We start from the raw sequence: 17,207 nt of genomic DNA, 5'->3' as shown, positions 1-17,207 counted from the left end.
AAATGTACAATTTGCACAGCCTACAAACTCTATACTGTATTCAATATGTAACTTATTAAGTTATGTAATGCCCTGTTCTTTCATTTCCTTTTTTTTTGTTAGTGTTAGTGTTTCTGCAGTGAGCTATGGTATTGATTGTTCATATTTTATTCTTAATCATTATTTTATTCTTAATTATTGTTATGTTCTAATTTTGTAGTACCATAATGTCAACTGAATGTTCAAATATAGAGAAAAAAAATATAGTGCTCCATTTGGCAACTGTTTTTCACTGCTGTTTACATCATATACATAGCCTCCGCCAGTTGCTGAGACAAGTGTGATATCTTAAAGACATGCTTTTCATAAAAATGTGTGCTTTGGTGGGAATTATTTTACACATAACTAAAGATAATTTTGGAATAAGTTAACCAAGAGTCACTGGCCTGGTACTTTAAAGACTAATAGACATTTAGGCAATTTTCATTGAACCATTGTGTGAACCAACGATCTCTTTCTCTCACATACAATTACACACTCCAAGAAGGTGACACACAGCCTTTGTTTCAGTATAAAAGGAGGTCAAACAAAGCATCAGCATAGCAGGAGAGAGCAAGAGTATATTTCAGCTGAGAGAACCAGAATTACAGAACAGTCTTCAGGCAACTAGATAAACAGAAGCCCACTCAAAAGAACATTTAGATGTGTATTCATATGTACATACAGACATGGCCAAATAAATACATAAATAAGAATAAATTAACAATAAGTATAATTACATAAAAACAAAGTCAGAAAATAGTCATTCCTAGCTCAAAATATTTTAACCAGTTCCCAAACCAGTATACTTTGCTATAGTTTAAAATACTGGCCCTATTCATGCCCAACACTTCACAGTCCCTTTGAATTAGTGATGTGATACAATCCTGCAGTATTTTGTGTAAAGAGCATGTTAAAAGTCTAATTTCTACAGCTACATTGATGCCTTTGAGCGCACACACTAACTGTCAAGCAGAAAAATTAAAAAAAAAAAATATTCTAATGTTCGAGTAACAGAACATGACTCACCTATACGCTTTAAATTATAGTGGTTCAGAACTAAACCCAAAGCTTTGATTTAAGAAGAGCCAACATCTATGCAGTGCTTTTAAAAGTGTTACAGTATCTCACAGACTTGGATGTTTATTTAGCACCCCTCCTCATGAAAACGAAGTGCAAGTTTTACTCCTTGAATCCAACTTGTGTTCCATCCTCTCACTTCCACTCCTAATAATACTGTTTAACATCAAACTGACAGTCCTGTTTGTGAGTATCGCAAAACAAGCAGGCCTAAGGGAGGCGTGTGACTACACCGTTACACCGATGGCACCATAAAAGTACGGGCTAATTGGTGACACAACATGTCATCAGTGTACCTCCTAAAATTCCGGATGGAAACAAAAGGTTGACAGCTTGGAAAGCGGATAAACATCTTGTCAGAGTGGAGAAAGAACAGCGGTTACACATTTAATGTGCAGATTACAGTCAGTGGTAGTATAGACTTCATATTGTGGCATGGATCTACTAAAAGGTTGGCGAAGGACATTTTGCTGGCAGTCTAACCCCCTCATAAAACTGTACGAAAAGTACAAATCGATTGGCTCAGGTTCGTCCAAGTGCCTTGCCAACTTCAGCCTGGTTTTCAAGTGCAGCCTTTTAATGGCCAGTTCGGTCCCTCTGTCTGACATCTGGATCTTAAAAGGATTGGAGTACTGCAGCAGAGATATGCTAATGCATTAGCTCAGCCTCATCCAAATCCTTTAAATGACCCCCCTTCTTTATAACTGCTGATTCACTAACTGGATGCAGCCGCTGCCATCTTGTTTTCAGCTGTAATGAGAACCAGCATAGTGGAAAACAGAAAGATAACTGGCAATGGGCTATGCATCTGAGGGGTTGTTTGAATCGAAAAACTTTTAGTAGTGAGCCGCTTTACTTTAAACGTATCCGCCCTTAATGAGGAATAGAACTAAATGAATAACGAACAGATTCAACAAAAACCTAAAAAAAAATTCAAAATCTATTTGGAATTCAATGTAAATGATAAAATCGTATGTACACATTGACAGAGAAAACTCAGTTTCCTTTTTTTGTATCCTCTATGCAAATGTAACAAAGAGACATAGATACTCAAGAGAGGAGAACGGGAGGTCTCTTTCAATCCTTCCATCCATCACTCATTTTAAATACTGTTCCTGCTTCGTCCACATCAGTACCTTTTTCTGAAGCTTATGACCATGGTACTCAACAAATTATGCACTAACCCTTCAAAGCAGACATTTCCCCAACCTAATGCTCTGACACAGAGACTAGCATGTTATAGAAAAGAAAATATCTGTTTGGTTTGGTCTGAAGTCTTATTTTTCATCTCAAAGAGAGGATTGTTGTGAATATAGAGGTTACACAGCTTCAGTGTTTCTGCAGGGTCACAAAAGATCCACCCATTGAACTCAGTCAATCTGCCTTCGGTTTCCTATTTGGCCTAAACCTATAAACCCTGCAACTACATCTCTATTTCTACCCCTCTCTCAGTGCGAGTCAGCCTCTCTTGGGCTGTATCCATTGGCAGAGGGCAGGAGTGAGGTTTTCGGCTCAGAGTCAGTGCTGCTAACAGCTGCTTTGTGCCGTGAGGCTCTGGTGAAGAGACGAAAGGCACCCCTGCAGATGAGGGAAAACCAGTAAACCTGCGGGGCCATGAGCATAGCTGCACCTGCGTTATACTGCCAGGGCACGGACAGGGGTACCATGTAGAAGGGGATGGATGCGTACCTGTGATATGAGCACAAACAAACATATGCATAGAGTCAGCTTACAGTGAAAAACAGACGCATTTGGTCTACATTGAACGCAACAAAGCGACCGTTACAAATCCATTTGTTCTTTTTGTCAGTGCTTGAGGTACATTAGAAATAGAACAAGGCATCCTTTTAATGTCAGGAACTTGTCGTGTTGCGCCACATCCAGTGTAGACAGCATCACTGATTATAATGGGGTTGCATCTGCTTTTGTCGGGCAGAGCCACTCACGTCTGGTGTAGACACAGTATAAGAAATTCTTTGTTTATTCAGTCAACTAAAAGTCTAGCCTGGTTAAAACCAGACCATTCTCAGTTGTAACTGAAATGTGGTCTGGCAAAGCGTCATAGATAAATCATTTCCAGAGGGGCGTCACCAACGGACGTTGCGGGTAGACCTAAAACCAATCAGAGCGATGAAGGAGATGACGTATGCAGAGCGGTGGCCAGCGGAGAAACATCTCCGAGTGTTGTTCTTTGCTCGGTTTTTAACAAAAAGGAAACGTTCAAAACGTTTAAAAAACAGACGCTATAGCTGATTCGAGCGAGTGATGTACTCTAAAATAACAATTTCTTACCAAGATAGTTCCCATGATTTGTTCAGCTATATTTCTAGGTTTTCCATGAAAGCCCTGCTGCAAGCAAATTCAACTTCTTAGCCGTGTGTTCAAAACAACACATGGTCTTTGGTGGTTATTACAATTGTTTAGAATGAATGTGTAACTGTCTCATGTTCTAAACAAATCCTGGGTTGAGACAGATTATGATGCATATTTATTTCTGCCCCAAAAAAAAGACAACTTCCAGATTTAAGATTTCATGTTAATATTAGAGGCACTGTGACTCAGTGGAGAATAAGAGGATGAAGGAATAGATGAGCAATAGAAATATAAGACCTATAAAGGCTGAATGATTGAGTGTTAAAAAGTGATCATACCTGCCGTATGCGTAGTAGAGGTAGGGGAAGAGAAGAACTCTGCAGATGAAGAAAGTGACCAGCATAAGAGCTCCATTGACTTTATGTAGGAGAGTGTGCTGTTGCTTGTACTGAGGCAAAGAAACAAAGAAGAGCAGGAAATAGAGAAAGAGAGAGTGTTTAACAGATAGAAAAAAATATTAATAGGCAGAACAAAGAACCCTGACAACCGTGATCCAATATTTCCCAACTAGACATTTAACACTCGAGGAGTGAAGAAGACATGTACAAGAGAGTTATAAACAAGTCTGTGAAAGATCACTGTCATTCAATCAGATGTTATAAGATTAGTATGTCTGGTACACTATAAAGAAAAAGAGAAATCTGAAAATCAGCTTGTCTAGGTCTTTAAAAGGAAAAACATAGGAAAACAAAGTCAGAAAGAGATGGTCAATGCGTGATTGTGTTTAGTACCTGGATGAGTATTTTTCCCAGACAGACAGATGGGGTGCTGAGTTCTGCCAGGAACATCACACCCTGGAAATAATCCCCTTTGCCCTGTCTCCAGAACTAGAAAGAGAGGAAAAGAAAAGAAAATAGGGAAAGGAAACAAAAGGAAAGGATGAGAAAATGAGGGGGAATGGGGACAAGGAAAGTAGGAAAGGGAAGGGTGGGAATAAAAAAAGGAAGGGATAGGAAAAGAACAGGAAATTAGGGAAGAAAAAAAAAGAATGGAAGGGGAAGGGAGGAGGAAAGGGAAATGAAATGAGAGGAAAGGAAGGAATGTAGATTGTTACAGAAAAGGAAATACATTTAAAAGTGGGAAGGGGAAGATGAAAAGAAAGGGAAACAAACAGAAGAGGAACAGGAAGGGAGAGGAAAAGAAGGAAATTGGGGAAGATAAGAAAACAGAATGGAAGGGAATGGGAAATGGGATGAGAGGAAAGGAAGGAAAAGAGATTATTACAGAAAAGGAAATACAATTCAAAGAAGGGGAAGGGGAGGAAAACAGAAAAGCAAAGAAAAGAAAGTGGAAAGGGGAAACAGACAGAAAGTGAAATAAAAAGGAGAGGAAAAGAAAAAGTAGGAAAGAGAAAGATAAAGGGAAGGGAAAGAAAGAAAGTGAATGGGACGAAGATACAGAAATGGCAGGTAAAGGGAAAGGAGAGAAAGGGAATGAAGAGAAGGAATAAAAGATAAATGAAAAGAAGGGAAGTGGACAGAGAAGGGCATAAAAACCGAAAGAAAAGAAAGAGATAGTCAGACTTGTATTGTGTCAGATGTAGAAAAGCTTAGTGTGGTTTTATCAGAGGGAGGTGCTGCAGAGGTTTTCCTGTCCATAACACTTATTGTCATTTAAGTGCAGCTAATGCCAGGGTACGGGCTGCTGCATTGCTGCCGACAGCAATAGTCTCCATGGATACAGATGGAGAGTGATGGAGAGCATAATCACAGAGTGAAAGTACACATGCCCATTCGGGACAAGTTAGACTCAGCCACACTTCAAGCCACCCACATAGCATGACCCCATCAAATCACTCTTCAAACAGCCAGGAAGCCAAAGCTGTGTTACTACACTCCAAACATATGGCTCTGCTGAGCCTCCACAATCATATTTAAGAAAAGATGTACTTTAAATGTGCGTTTATGAAAAAATGTTTGTTAAACGTCACACAACCCTCATTCCACTCACCACAGAGACAGGGAAACAGACAGTAACCATGACGACATGGTGCAAGACCATTAGGAACTCTCTGCGCAGATAGCCGATGATGGCTGACCTCATCGGTTTGGCCTGCCTATCCTCCTCGTGATCTTTGACCTGAAGTTTGTACCAGTGGCACAAGAACATGGCATAGATGTCATAGATGAAGTAGGGGACCGCAAAAAGGATATAGCTGCTGGTAAGCCAATGTCTGGACAGAGGGAGCAGAGAGAGATATGGGATGAAGGAACAAGCATGAGAAACCCCCATATTTGCTTTAGGGTTACTTTGTTGCAACCATGAGTTATATATATATACACATACATAAACATTGGGGGTGGCATGGTACATGAAAAAACATCCAAATCGTTCGGTTCGCTTGTCTCGGATCGTAGTGTGTGTGCGTCTCACGGTTCAACGCACGCGCAATGTAGCCTCGTGCCTGAATGTGACCCCAGACTCGTGTTTCCTTTTCACACAAAATAAGATGTGTGTGGGCATACATACTGTACATATGAGGCTTGTTCGACTTGAATAAGCGCTGCACAGAGCGATCGATGAATGACATCAAAGTAGCGTGAGAACAACGGCTCTGTATGCTTTTCAATCACTCTTGCAGTACTTTGATGTCATAAATCGATCACTCTGTACGGCACCAGTTCAAGTCGAACAAGACAGTACAAGTGGAATATGGAGTGCAGCAGGCCACGTCAAGCTTAGAAATAGCAAGTGGGAGAGATAAGGAAGGCTAACCGGAGTTGGAGAATGCACGTCATAGAAGTCTGGTGTGTGGGAACATTTGGGATTTCATGTTATAATATTTAAATGTATAGCTACAGTGGCACTTTCAGTTAAGATAAGAACTCCAGTCACATGTTTCCAAACACTGCACTTTAATTTTAAGTGAAAAAAAAAAAACCTCACTCTCAGGGAATAGAAGCATTGTTGATATTTTTGTGTTGAGGTTGAACTTGTTTTAATTTATGATTATGGCCTTTGCTATTGCTAAGGCCTAATTATAGGCAATTATGTATCACACATTTTGACTAAGACATAGTTAAGAGTTCCTCTCTTTTTCTTTTAAAAGATACATTTTTTGGAAGAGCTACACTTAAGTTGGCAGTTTGAAAGTACACTAAATGGAATACTGATTAATAAATCTAACGAAAAATAAAACTTGTGCAGAGATTAGATTTCTTTGCCTGTGAGAGTTCATTAAAGTGGTGATAATGGCAGATACTAGTTCTGTTAGGCATGACACCAACGCTTCGAGGCGTGTGTTAAATTAAACGAAGCTTTTCAAATTAGAGCTCAAAATCAAATCAAGAAATAAACCTTTTTCCAATAGAATTGTGTTGAAAGCTTTGGTGGTTCAGAAAGCTTGACTTCACCAGCGGATACATAAAGTTAAATATTACACATTTTCAAGAAATCACGGAGAGATGAGCAGGGAGAAAAAGAGCCTACTTCACATTTCCATGAGGAGAGAAACGAGTGAAGCTGCACCTGAGGCTTCCCATTTCCAGGACAATTATTTCCATCACTAGATTGTAGTAGTGAAACTTAACAACTTAAAAAATTGTATTTTTATATGTGCATACTCCCAATAAAAACAAAACATTGTGCTTATATAAAATAGAGAAAAACAAACGGGATTCCGGTTTATTTTCCGTGTAGTTAGGGGGGTGCATCACAAAAAAAAAAAAAACCCCACAAAACTCAGCGTACAGGCTATTAGCAAGCCCTTGCGTGCAATCTAAATCGTCAATGGAGAGTCGCCAATCTTGTTTTGGGTTGTTGCATAGACTCTCTTTTCTTCTTCTGCCCTTTTTCCTATTGTGGCAGTAACAAACAGTGTTTCTACTGAATTTGGAGTCTGGATCGCTTGTAACTGTAACAGTGAAGGTTCGGAACGAATATGTACCGTAGCACCCCAAATATATACACATACATGTTATACATACAAATATATTTAAATCACTTTTCCATGATTTTTTTCCCAGTCATTACCATATTTGATATTTTGATATTTTCACAGATATTATGATCAGAATGGCCAAATAAACATTTCAAATCCAAACGTGTGCAGAATTCCATGACTTGTTCCTTGATATTTCTATGAAGGCATGTCCAAGGCAAGAAATTCCAACAAAGTACATAAAAAAAGCTCCGCTAAGATTCTGATAAATGTCTTCTTTTGTGTTGCATGTAAGAGAAACATTCATACAGGTTTAGAACAACAACATTTTCATTTTGGGGTGAAGTGTTCCCTTAATATTTGACTAGCAAATTAAGCATCAGTCAGATTGTAGAGGCAGTAAAACTATTTTCTGTCTTCCTAAGATAAATGGGGACACAAGAGTAAACAACTGTCTTGAGTAAAATTTTATGCAATAATTTTATTGTGAGGGATGGATAAATGTACTGTATGTCTAATTATGTTGTTCTTTTGATCTTTCTATTCATCAAAGAATCCACAAAAATAAAGTAGTCAATATTTGAAGTGGATAATCGTTACACGATTATAAGGCCATACAGAGTAAGTGCTTTTTGCGTACTCATGGTTTTAGTTGTTCCTAAAAAAATTTTCGTACATTTTATTACGAAATGTTTGGTGAATTTATTTATTTGTGATTTGTTCCTAAAATAATCAATACACAGAGTTCATGCACAAACTTGTGCGTATACATGCTTAGTGAAGGAGACCCAATGACTGGCTGTCTAATTGGTATCTGTAAAACCGCATTTGAAAAAATAATTATATATAAAGTCCATTTAAAAAAAAAAAAATATATATATATATATATATATATATGATGAAAATAATATATATATGAAACTATATATATAAAAACATTTGCTAAATGTCAAATGCAGAAAAGTTAGTTCATAACTTCAAGGCTATCCATCCATCCATCATCTTCCGCTTATCCGGGGCCGGGATGCGGGGGCAGAAGTCTAAGCAGAGATGCCCAGACTTCCCTTTCCCTAGACACTTCCTCCAGCTCTTCCGGGGGGACAGCGAGGCATCCACAGGCCAGCTGGGAGACATAGTCCCTCCAGCATGTCCTAGTTCTTCCCCGGGGTCTACTCCCAGTGGGACGTGCCAGGAACACCTCTCTGGGAAGGCTTCCAGAACAGATGCCCGAGCCACCTCAGCTGACGCCTCTCAATGTGGAGGAGCAGCGGCTCTACACTGAGCTCCTCCCGAGTGACCAAGCTTCTAACCCTATCTCTAAGGGATCAGCCAGCCACCCTGCGGAGAAAGCTCATTTCGGCCTCCTGTATCCGGGATCTTGTCCTTTCACAATCTTAAAAAACACAATCTTAATGCTCTGAAAGCTTGATAAACGAATATACTTGCATATGGTTCTCTTATGTTGCTGAACATGGCTGCGTGGGTGAGCGGCCTTGTGTCGTGTGTGTGCCGTCGGAGCGTCACGTGGTCTGCGGATGGTCCGGAGCGCATGCTTTCAAAGAAGTTTTAAAGGTCTCGGACGTAAATTACCAAAGAAACAATTCAAGCCAAGTTAATTTACCCCTCTGGGGAAATGAACAAAGTCGAAAGGAAAACAAAACTTAAACAAAGAAAAAGATTCACAAAGGAGATACATGATGAAGCGCCAGCGGAAGAAAGGAAGAGAGAGAGAAAAAGATGATCATCAGTGATTTTAAAACGTGAAGATGAAGGCGGCGTACAAACACGAAAGGAAAGTTTACATTCATAGGCATGAATATAGGCATTCAGAGTTTGTCTAAAACATCTAGAGAAGTCATGATTGCACTAAAATGACAATAAAACACATGGGAAATATGCAGGAATATATCGGTTTCTTTTCAGAATTAGTCGAGTTACAGATTTCAATGAAGGAATGTCTAATTATGTGTTGTGTGTGCGTTTTGGAGAGAGCTTTCTGGCCACCTGGTCTGGCTCTGAAGAGATAGCGATAGAGATAGCTTTGAGACCTGACCCCCGGTTGTGTGTGTGTGTGCGCGTGTTAACATTACTCCTTGCCGGAAATGGGGAAGGATTTGTTTGAACTCAGTTCACTATGAAAGTGTCAATAAACGCCATTAGGAATAAATCACTTGTGAATTATAGTGTGGAAGTCAAAGGTTAAAAGCTTTCTAACTGTGGATTTGAATGAGTCCCAACTGACAGAGTCCAGATACCCTACAGCAGAGTTCCTGTCAACTAGACAATCCCCTGTGAAGGCCTCTTCGACATGATAGCCATTAGCACAGATTTAGCAAAGACCATATTAAGAACCAGAGTCCTCTGCACAGACCCATGAGCAGCTTTGTCTCCATACTGGAGTGATGAATGCAATCTTCAAACAAAAGGAATTGAACTAAATATTTGAATGCTACCGATCAACAATTTGATTTCTGACTGAATCATAAATCACACTGTATTTATTCGTAGCCAGAAGAGAACTGGCCCCACGACTGAGCCTGGGTTCTCCTGAGGTTTTTTTTCTCCATTCTTCCACCTGATGGAGTTTTCTGCTTCCTTTCTGTTTTCAAACAGGTGGCTCCATTTTTTCTCCATTCCTTGCCAATGTTGACTCTAGCTTGCTAAGTTGGGGACACTTAATATTCAACAATATCATTGATTTGACAGCACTGACACTATAGGATGAGAAGTGAACTGAGCTGGACATCAACATCACTGTTTTTCGGCAGAAATGATTTTTAGATGAAATTAATTTAATAATTGATGATCTTTCCAACAGAACTGAATCAACACTGAACTGACTACGGTCTGACTTTAACAATGACACGATTTTCTTTTAGAACTGCTGTACGGCTGAAATGAACTGTGTGTATCTTTGAATAATTTTACTGTTATCACTGTAAAGCTGTTTTGAAACAAACTGTGTTGTATGAAGCGCTATATAAATAACAGTGACTTAATTAAAAATGCAGCTGCCCATCACTGGAATAAATTACATCTTAAAATATATCAAATAGCAACCTGTTCTTTTAAACTGTAAATATTTCACAATATATTCATAATATGTCCAGTAGATTAAATGAAGATCTAGTCCACACTCTAATGGCTAATATTGCCCACAAACCATTGCACGTTGGAGAAGGATTTGGTTCAGAGCAGAGTGAGCTCTACCCATGAGCCACAGAGCCACATCTGGAAGATCAACGTGCTACTTCTTATCTCTCAGATACAGCAGGAAATGAAATGAAATGTGGAGGATGTTAACTATGAAAACACGACTGACAGCGTAACTATGTGACAAAGCGTCCGTTAAAGATGCAATTCATGACGTGATAGTATGTCTCAAAGCAGGTCTACTCTTCGGCTACACACTCAAAAGTATGTATTTTTTCTCCACAAAAAGAGAACATACTTTTAGGGTGCAGCATAAGTAATTGGAACACAGCATTAGTCTAATTCCCAGGCTTCCTGTTCCCTTGATGTTGGATTTACAACACATACCCTGAGTAATTGAGTTTACCTGGCTTAAATCATTTATGAAAAATGATTGCTCCGACCCATTTGAGCTGCCACTCTTAATTAACTTGTGGCCCTTTGGGTTAAGGCACAAAATAAACTGAAAAATAGCTCAAAATAAGTTAAATTTGATTAGGTGAGTTAAATCAAATCAGAACGAAAACTGTTTGACAAACCATCAGCGTGAACACATCGAATGGGTTTTACAGAGTGTTAAGATGCTGCTTTAAATCATCAACTGAAACCGCTGACTAAAGCCATCATAAAAATTCACTATTAAGTTTTGCCAGAGTATTTTGCCCATCTACTCTCTCTTGCTCCCTTCCCTCTGGCTTGGTGTGCCACAATGGATTTACAGATAGAAACTAATTAGGTTAAGAGCCTAATTAGATTATTCTGACATAAGGTGTGCATTGGAGGAATAGCACATTCTTAGAAACACTCAGGGAATACTTTAGCACTCCTACACGTCTGGGAACAATTCCATAGAAATGAGTGAATTTTCAGCTGTATACACAAATAAAACACAAATTAATTAAGACGAGAGAGACATGCACATAGGAAAACAAACAAACACCAAAGTAAAGCTGTGTTGTGTGTGGTAAAACAGACCCTACTGCTTATAAAATCAACCGGAATTCCCCCAAAAAATATTTTCTCTTTTATACACCTAGCTACAATGCACATCCTCAGCTGATACTCACTGGTCCTCAATGATGTCGTCACAAGAATAGGCGATGATGTATCCGGCAGAGGATGCCATAATGGCTTGAACGGAGGACACCAGCCTGAGAAAGAGTGAAAAAAAAAAGAGTCACATAGATGAAACAAGAAAGCCAAAGCAGAGAGGAAAACTGACTGCAAACATCCTTAGATCAGAGATATTGGAAACTATTAATAGCAGATTCTGATGACACCAGTTAAGGAAAGGGTCATTTAAGCAAGATATTACATAGTAACTGTGGTGAGCAGGACGGCCGAGGGACGTGAGAGAAAGTCGCGAGGCCGGTGTTGCGATTGCTAATGAGCAGCACCTGCGAAGCACACCGGTCTCGCATCTCTCACGAAGGAGCGGAGCCATAAAGGGGGAGCGACGGAGTGGATGATCGAGAGAGGAACAGGCCTGCTTTTGTTTGTGTTTTATATTTTATTTGGTAAGCCAGCAGTCGTCCGCGAGGGGCTGCTGGCCGGTATTTTATATTTTATTTTTGGTAGCCAGCAGTCGTCCGTGAGGGGCTGCTGGCAGGTATTTTGTTTGTTTATTTTATGTAAATAAAGTTTTATTTTTCATTATTATCCGGTTCCTGCCTCCTTCTTCCCTGAACTTTGTTACACTGGTGCCGAAACCCGGGAAGAGGGAGGAACGCGCTGTCCGAGGGTCCTCGCCGCTGTGGGGAATCCGCGGTGCCATCGAGCATGGTGCGCGAGTCGCCGCCGCTCGCCGTGGGCCGGAGCCTGCTGCCGTCCGCCACATAAGGGGAGGAGCAGGGAGCGGGGGACTCGCGGCCATGGACGCTCGAGGCGGGGCGCTGGGATGAGTTGCCGGTGGGACGCCCGAGCACGCCGCCGACCGCCTGGAAAATGGAGGGGCGGCTGCCGTTCGGGAGGGAGAGGAGGAGTCACCGCCGCTTGCCGTGGGCCGGAGCCTGCTGCCATCCGCCAGTGAAGGGGAGGAGCAGGGAGCGGGGGACTCCTGCCGTCTGCCCAAGGCACCCGAGGAGCCGTCGGCGTCCACCGGGGGCGGGGGAGCGTCGAGGCGAAGCACACCGGTCTCGCATCTCTCACGAAGGAGCGGAGCCATAAAGGGGGAGCGACGGAGTGGATGATCGAGAGAGGAACAGGCCTGCTTTTGTTTGTGTTTTATATTTTATTTGGTAAGCCAGCAGTCGTCCGCGAGGGGCTGCTGGCCGGTATTTTATATTTTATTTTCGGTAGCCAGCAGTCGTCCGTGAGGGGCTGCTGGCAGGTATTTTGTTTGTTTATTTTATTTAAATAAAGTTTTATTTTTCATTATTATCCGGTTCCTGCCTCCTTCTTCCCTGAACTTTGTTACAGTAACTTTCCTAGCTAAGCAGAAAAGCTGATCAATGCATCAGACAGTGCACTGCAACCAAACATTACTTTACATGCAACTCTTTACTCTGCAGATCTTAATCTGACACATTTTTAGCAAAAAGGCCTCCAAAACAGGATAATGATCTCTGCCATAAACTTACAACGACACATTTTGTGATAGACCAGCAAAACATTAAATTATCTACCCCTCAGTTTCAGCCAACCATTTTTGGTTTTCAAATATTTTTGTGACAAATATTTAAACATGATAGCATCACACAGTTGCTGCTGATTCGTCGGCTGCACATCCATAATGTGAATCTCTCATTCCACAACATCAATGCCATGACTTTTATGTTTATAAACAAAAAGAGGATATAATATGTTCTTTACTGGCATACATATTTTGAGATGAACCACAAGTAAATACAAGCAGATAGTTTTTTTTTTTTTTTTTGAGAGAGCCTGACAGGACCTCTCAACACATCTCATTTTATCTTCCCCTTTTTTACCTGGACGAGACAATGACAGCATCCTTCTCGCTCCATTTGAGCCCAGGACCATGTTTAAGGATTCGCTTAGACAGCAGGAAAAGGCCGGGGAAGAATATGGAGCCAGCTGCAAGGATGCTCAGCATAATCTCGGGAAATGTTGCTCAACGTCACGGTCTGTCTTTAAGGATAAAAATCACATATTTTAGGGTTTTGTTTTTATGAGCATCTTAAAATATCCATATTTATTTATATAATAGGAATGTATACAAGAACAACCTTGAAACTTGTGAAAAATCAAACATGATTTTTTTTTGTCTGTTTAGTGAAACATTTTGCTTCATCATTTCAAAGATTATCATATGAGTTCAAACTCAGCATTATTACTTCTCACCAAAAATATGTTCTCTGAAAAAAAAAAGGAATGAAAAGGGTAAAGCAAGACAGAAGGATGAAACAAATGGGAAGAGTAAAGAAGGAAAATTAGACCAAAAATCCACGTTAGAAGTCAAAACAACAAAACACAAATACCTTTGTAAATCCAACATACATAAAATGTACTGTGCCAATTACATAAACATTAACTACTACTAAACCTAACAGTCAAGTCCAGACTACAAAAGGAACACATTGCAATGGCACAACACGGACATATTCCCCAGATATCTTCAGGAGAATTCCAATGCAACTGCATCCCTCACTAGTCTCATTATTGCATTGTAATGAGTCCTTAAATTATTCCGGACGACTGCCATATAATATATATGTATATTAAGCAGGAGAAGCTGGGATGGTGGGGGGTGTCCGTACTAAAATAGGCGTGGAAAGGATTAGCAGGCCAGAGATTTAGAAAGATTACTGCAGGGAGAGGGAGGGGAACGAGACGAGGGGAGGCCAAGAAGAAAGAAAAAGGGTATGTGGGAGGGAGGAGGTCGTAATTCTGTGGTACAGTGAGGGAAACCTTGTGGGAGGAGTTGAAAGGGAGTGTATTATTCCAGTTATTGCTACATTGGGACTGTGGGTTCATGTCTGCAGCAAGCAAATCACAAAACAAAAGCTAAAAAGATGTCACAGAAATCAAAATCTATAGCAGCCAAATTAAGAAGTACGTTACAGAAATGACAGCTAATGTGCATTAATTCATTATTCTAAAGCTTGCACTAACAAATCTGGTCATGCAACACGCAAATAATTGAAGAGAGTGAAGAGTACGCACAAAATCCAATTATGAAAACATAACCCCACAACACACGATGCTTTTGCATCTCAGAAAAACTCTAAATCTCCCACAAACTATATTATAAAACCCTCCGCTGTTCCCCAAAAAAATCTTGTGTAACGCTCTGATTTTCTCTATCATGTAAACAAGAGCAAAGCAATGCGAGCAGCTCACATATTCACAACGCTACCTTTCAGAGCTAGCAGGCAAGCGCCATCCATCCTATTGTGTCATCGCCAGCAGGACACAAGGCAGACCTCTAGCTAACAGGTTGTAGGCGACAGGCCCACTGGCTGTGTGTGTACAGCATACGATACGATATGATTATTGTGTTCAATCAGTACCATGCAACTCTTTTGCTGTAACCCATTCAGATCCAGAAAACACCAGCATGTTATTATTACACTAAGTTCACTACTTATTCACTACTGTTATTATTTCCAGCAAGCTTATTTTTACACTAAATGAGCCATACATTACAATCTATTACAAGATTGTTAATGACTTGTATTATCATTTTATAAATATATTTACAGTTTTTAAATAATATTATATACTACTGAAAATTGTAGATTTTCACTACAATTTAATCTAAAGATTTTTTATATATGTACATATATAAAAATATATAAATACTTTATTTTAGTATTTTGTTAAAGGATATATGTAAGTACTATAGTAATAACACAGTACATTATGAACTAGCTACTAAATAAGAAAAAAAATATGTATTAATTTTTAATTGCATTGTTGGAAGAATACCATTTCAAAATATAACAACAAATAACAGATTAAACAAAAGAAGCAAGTCATATTATGTTGTTGTTGTTGGTGGACAAGTATGTCCCCTATGAATGGCCATATTCATCTGCAGGGCTCAAACCTGCAACCTTTCAACGACCAGCTGAGGTATTTTCTTATATTACTATGCCACATCAACCACAGCTTTGTCAAATCACCTTACAGACACCAAGTTGACATGTCATTACTTGGTCAGATATCTATTGCTGTTGCAGGCATATGGTCAGAGTAAATTATTAATTCTACAACTTTGGTTAGGCGTGGTCTTTTTGGTGAAGATGGCACAAAATTTGTAGGAATTATTACTGAAACCATTTCAAGCAGTATTATGCATGAAACCAACACAGAGAAAAGTGATACACTTTAGAATGTACATGGAGTCTAAATGAGTTACAACATTCATAAATGATGCTGTAGAGAAGCAGCAGGAAGACAAAATCACATTGGACAAGAGCAAGAGAAGCAAGCCAAACAGAAGGGCAGAAGATTACTTTAAGGTTGAGCAGCGTCGGTTATGGGGCAGGACAATCCTGTCACAGTCTTGCAGAAACCGGATCACAAGGTCCATGAGGCATCTGTGAGACGGTCGACATGATGTTGTTGGATGTATCCTAAGCTCTTGATTGCAGAAAGTTCCGGTTTTGGTTTAACAGCACCTGCTGGAAAAACACACGTGTTAACATATAACAATGAGAAAGACAAAACAATAGTGTTTAAAGTTTGTCTGAGCTGTCTGCCTGTCCAGGAGGCGAGTGCATCCCTACATATAAGAGAGCTGATCCGCGTCCAACTCATCTTCACAAAGCTTTTAACTCAAGCAGAGTCAGCAGATCAAAAGCTGCAGTGGTCAGACATGACCACACTCAAACATTAGCCTTGCAAAAGATTCATTTAAATGAAAATGTAGGCTATTCGTGGCAGAGAGCGGATACCTGCGCCAGGATGAGAGAGAAGCAGGTCTCCAGGCAACCACTTTGGTCCCCGATTCTGGCTCTATGACCACCTCACTTGGATTAGACAAAACAAGTGGGCACCGGGGAAGGTAGGGAGGGTGGAATGGCTCACATTTGACTACAAAACATGTGCAAATCCTGAACCAAATGCCGAAGGTTATCTAAATAATGGCGTTATTCTAATTCCCCTGCATGCAAAGTAGAGAAAGAGTCACGCTAGCTTTCATGCTAGCGCTGGGCTAACATGACTCAGACTAGCCTCGCTGAGTGGATAATACAGCCCTGGTCTCCGTTGTCTTTTAACACAACCTTTAACTAATATCACCAGATAAGTCAGTAAATATTACATGTACACGGAAAAAAGTCGGTTTAACTTACTGTGCATCGCTCTCGGTTCAGAAATCACGTCTTTTCGACTGGCCCCAGTCCTAAATGTGTTGACAAGAGATTAATTTTACTTTTAAATCTGCACCGCGACTCGTGGTAACCAACCGCTGATTGGCTAAAAGAGACGAACGCGACAGATTTTCCCTTCATTCATTGGTTTAAGGTTTGATTGACAGAAAATATGGCCAATGGCCAATAAAAACAAAGTGACCTGATAGTGCGCGACCGCATTAACTATTTATGGTCAGATTTTCATTGTTTCAGCTATCCGAAATACAGAATTGTCACTATTTTGCTCACATCAAAAATATAATTTGCCCAATACACGCAGACAGAGTATAAGTTTGTCTATCGATTTTTTATAAAACGGGGGTGATCTGAATAGCTGCCTATGA

General features: G+C 40.1%; 1 protein-coding gene across 3 annotated transcripts; it reads right to left on the bottom strand.

Moving 5' to 3' along the window:
• Window positions 1-581: 581 nt before the first annotated feature.
• Window positions 582-16,956, bottom strand: tlcd3ba (TLC domain containing 3Ba). 3 transcript variants are annotated; one of them, XM_039685793.2, is made up of 8 exons: window positions 16,804-16,956; window positions 15,964-16,131; window positions 13,474-13,633; window positions 11,611-11,694; window positions 5,422-5,644; window positions 4,203-4,298; window positions 3,750-3,859; window positions 582-2,787 (listed from the first exon to the last, which is right to left on the bottom strand). In XM_039685793.2, the coding sequence occupies exons 3-8, from the start codon at window positions 13,596-13,598 to the stop codon at window positions 2,547-2,549; spliced, it is 879 nt and encodes a 292-aa protein (XP_039541727.2). In that variant the 5' UTR covers window positions 13,599-13,633; window positions 15,964-16,131; window positions 16,804-16,956; the 3' UTR covers window positions 582-2,546. The 3 variants fall into 3 exon arrangements, with proteins under 3 accessions (XP_039541727.2, XP_088984540.1, XP_088984541.1); XM_089128414.1 differs by having other exon boundaries at window positions 15,964-16,128; window positions 16,804-16,910; XM_089128415.1 differs by lacking the exon at window positions 4,203-4,298.
• Between the last annotated feature and the right edge of the window lie 251 nt (window positions 16,957-17,207).

The sequence above is a fragment of the Pimephales promelas genome, chromosome 3, assembly GCF_988280905.1.
Source record: "Pimephales promelas chromosome 3, fPimPro1.hap1.1, whole genome shotgun sequence".
NCBI classification, from domain to species: Eukaryota; Metazoa; Chordata; class Actinopteri; order Cypriniformes; family Leuciscidae; genus Pimephales; species Pimephales promelas.
The sequence above is the reverse complement of the archived record's forward strand: the minus strand, read 5'-3'. Positions and strand labels throughout refer to the sequence as shown.

Bases quoted from the DNA above. Each gene is read 5' to 3' on its own strand.
- tlcd3ba (XM_039685793.2), bottom strand. From the start codon at position 13,598: ATGCTGAGCATCCTTGCAGCTGGCTCCATATTCTTCCCCGGCCTTTTC. The intron at 11,695-13,473 runs GTAAAAAAGGGG...ACTCTTTCTCAG, and splicing joins GCTGTCATTGTCTCGTCCAG to GCTGGTGTCCTCCGTTCAAG. The intron at 4,299-5,421 runs GTGAGTGGAATG...CTCTCTTTCTAG, and splicing joins TCTGTTTCCCTGTCTCTGTG to TTCTGGAGACAGGGCAAAGG.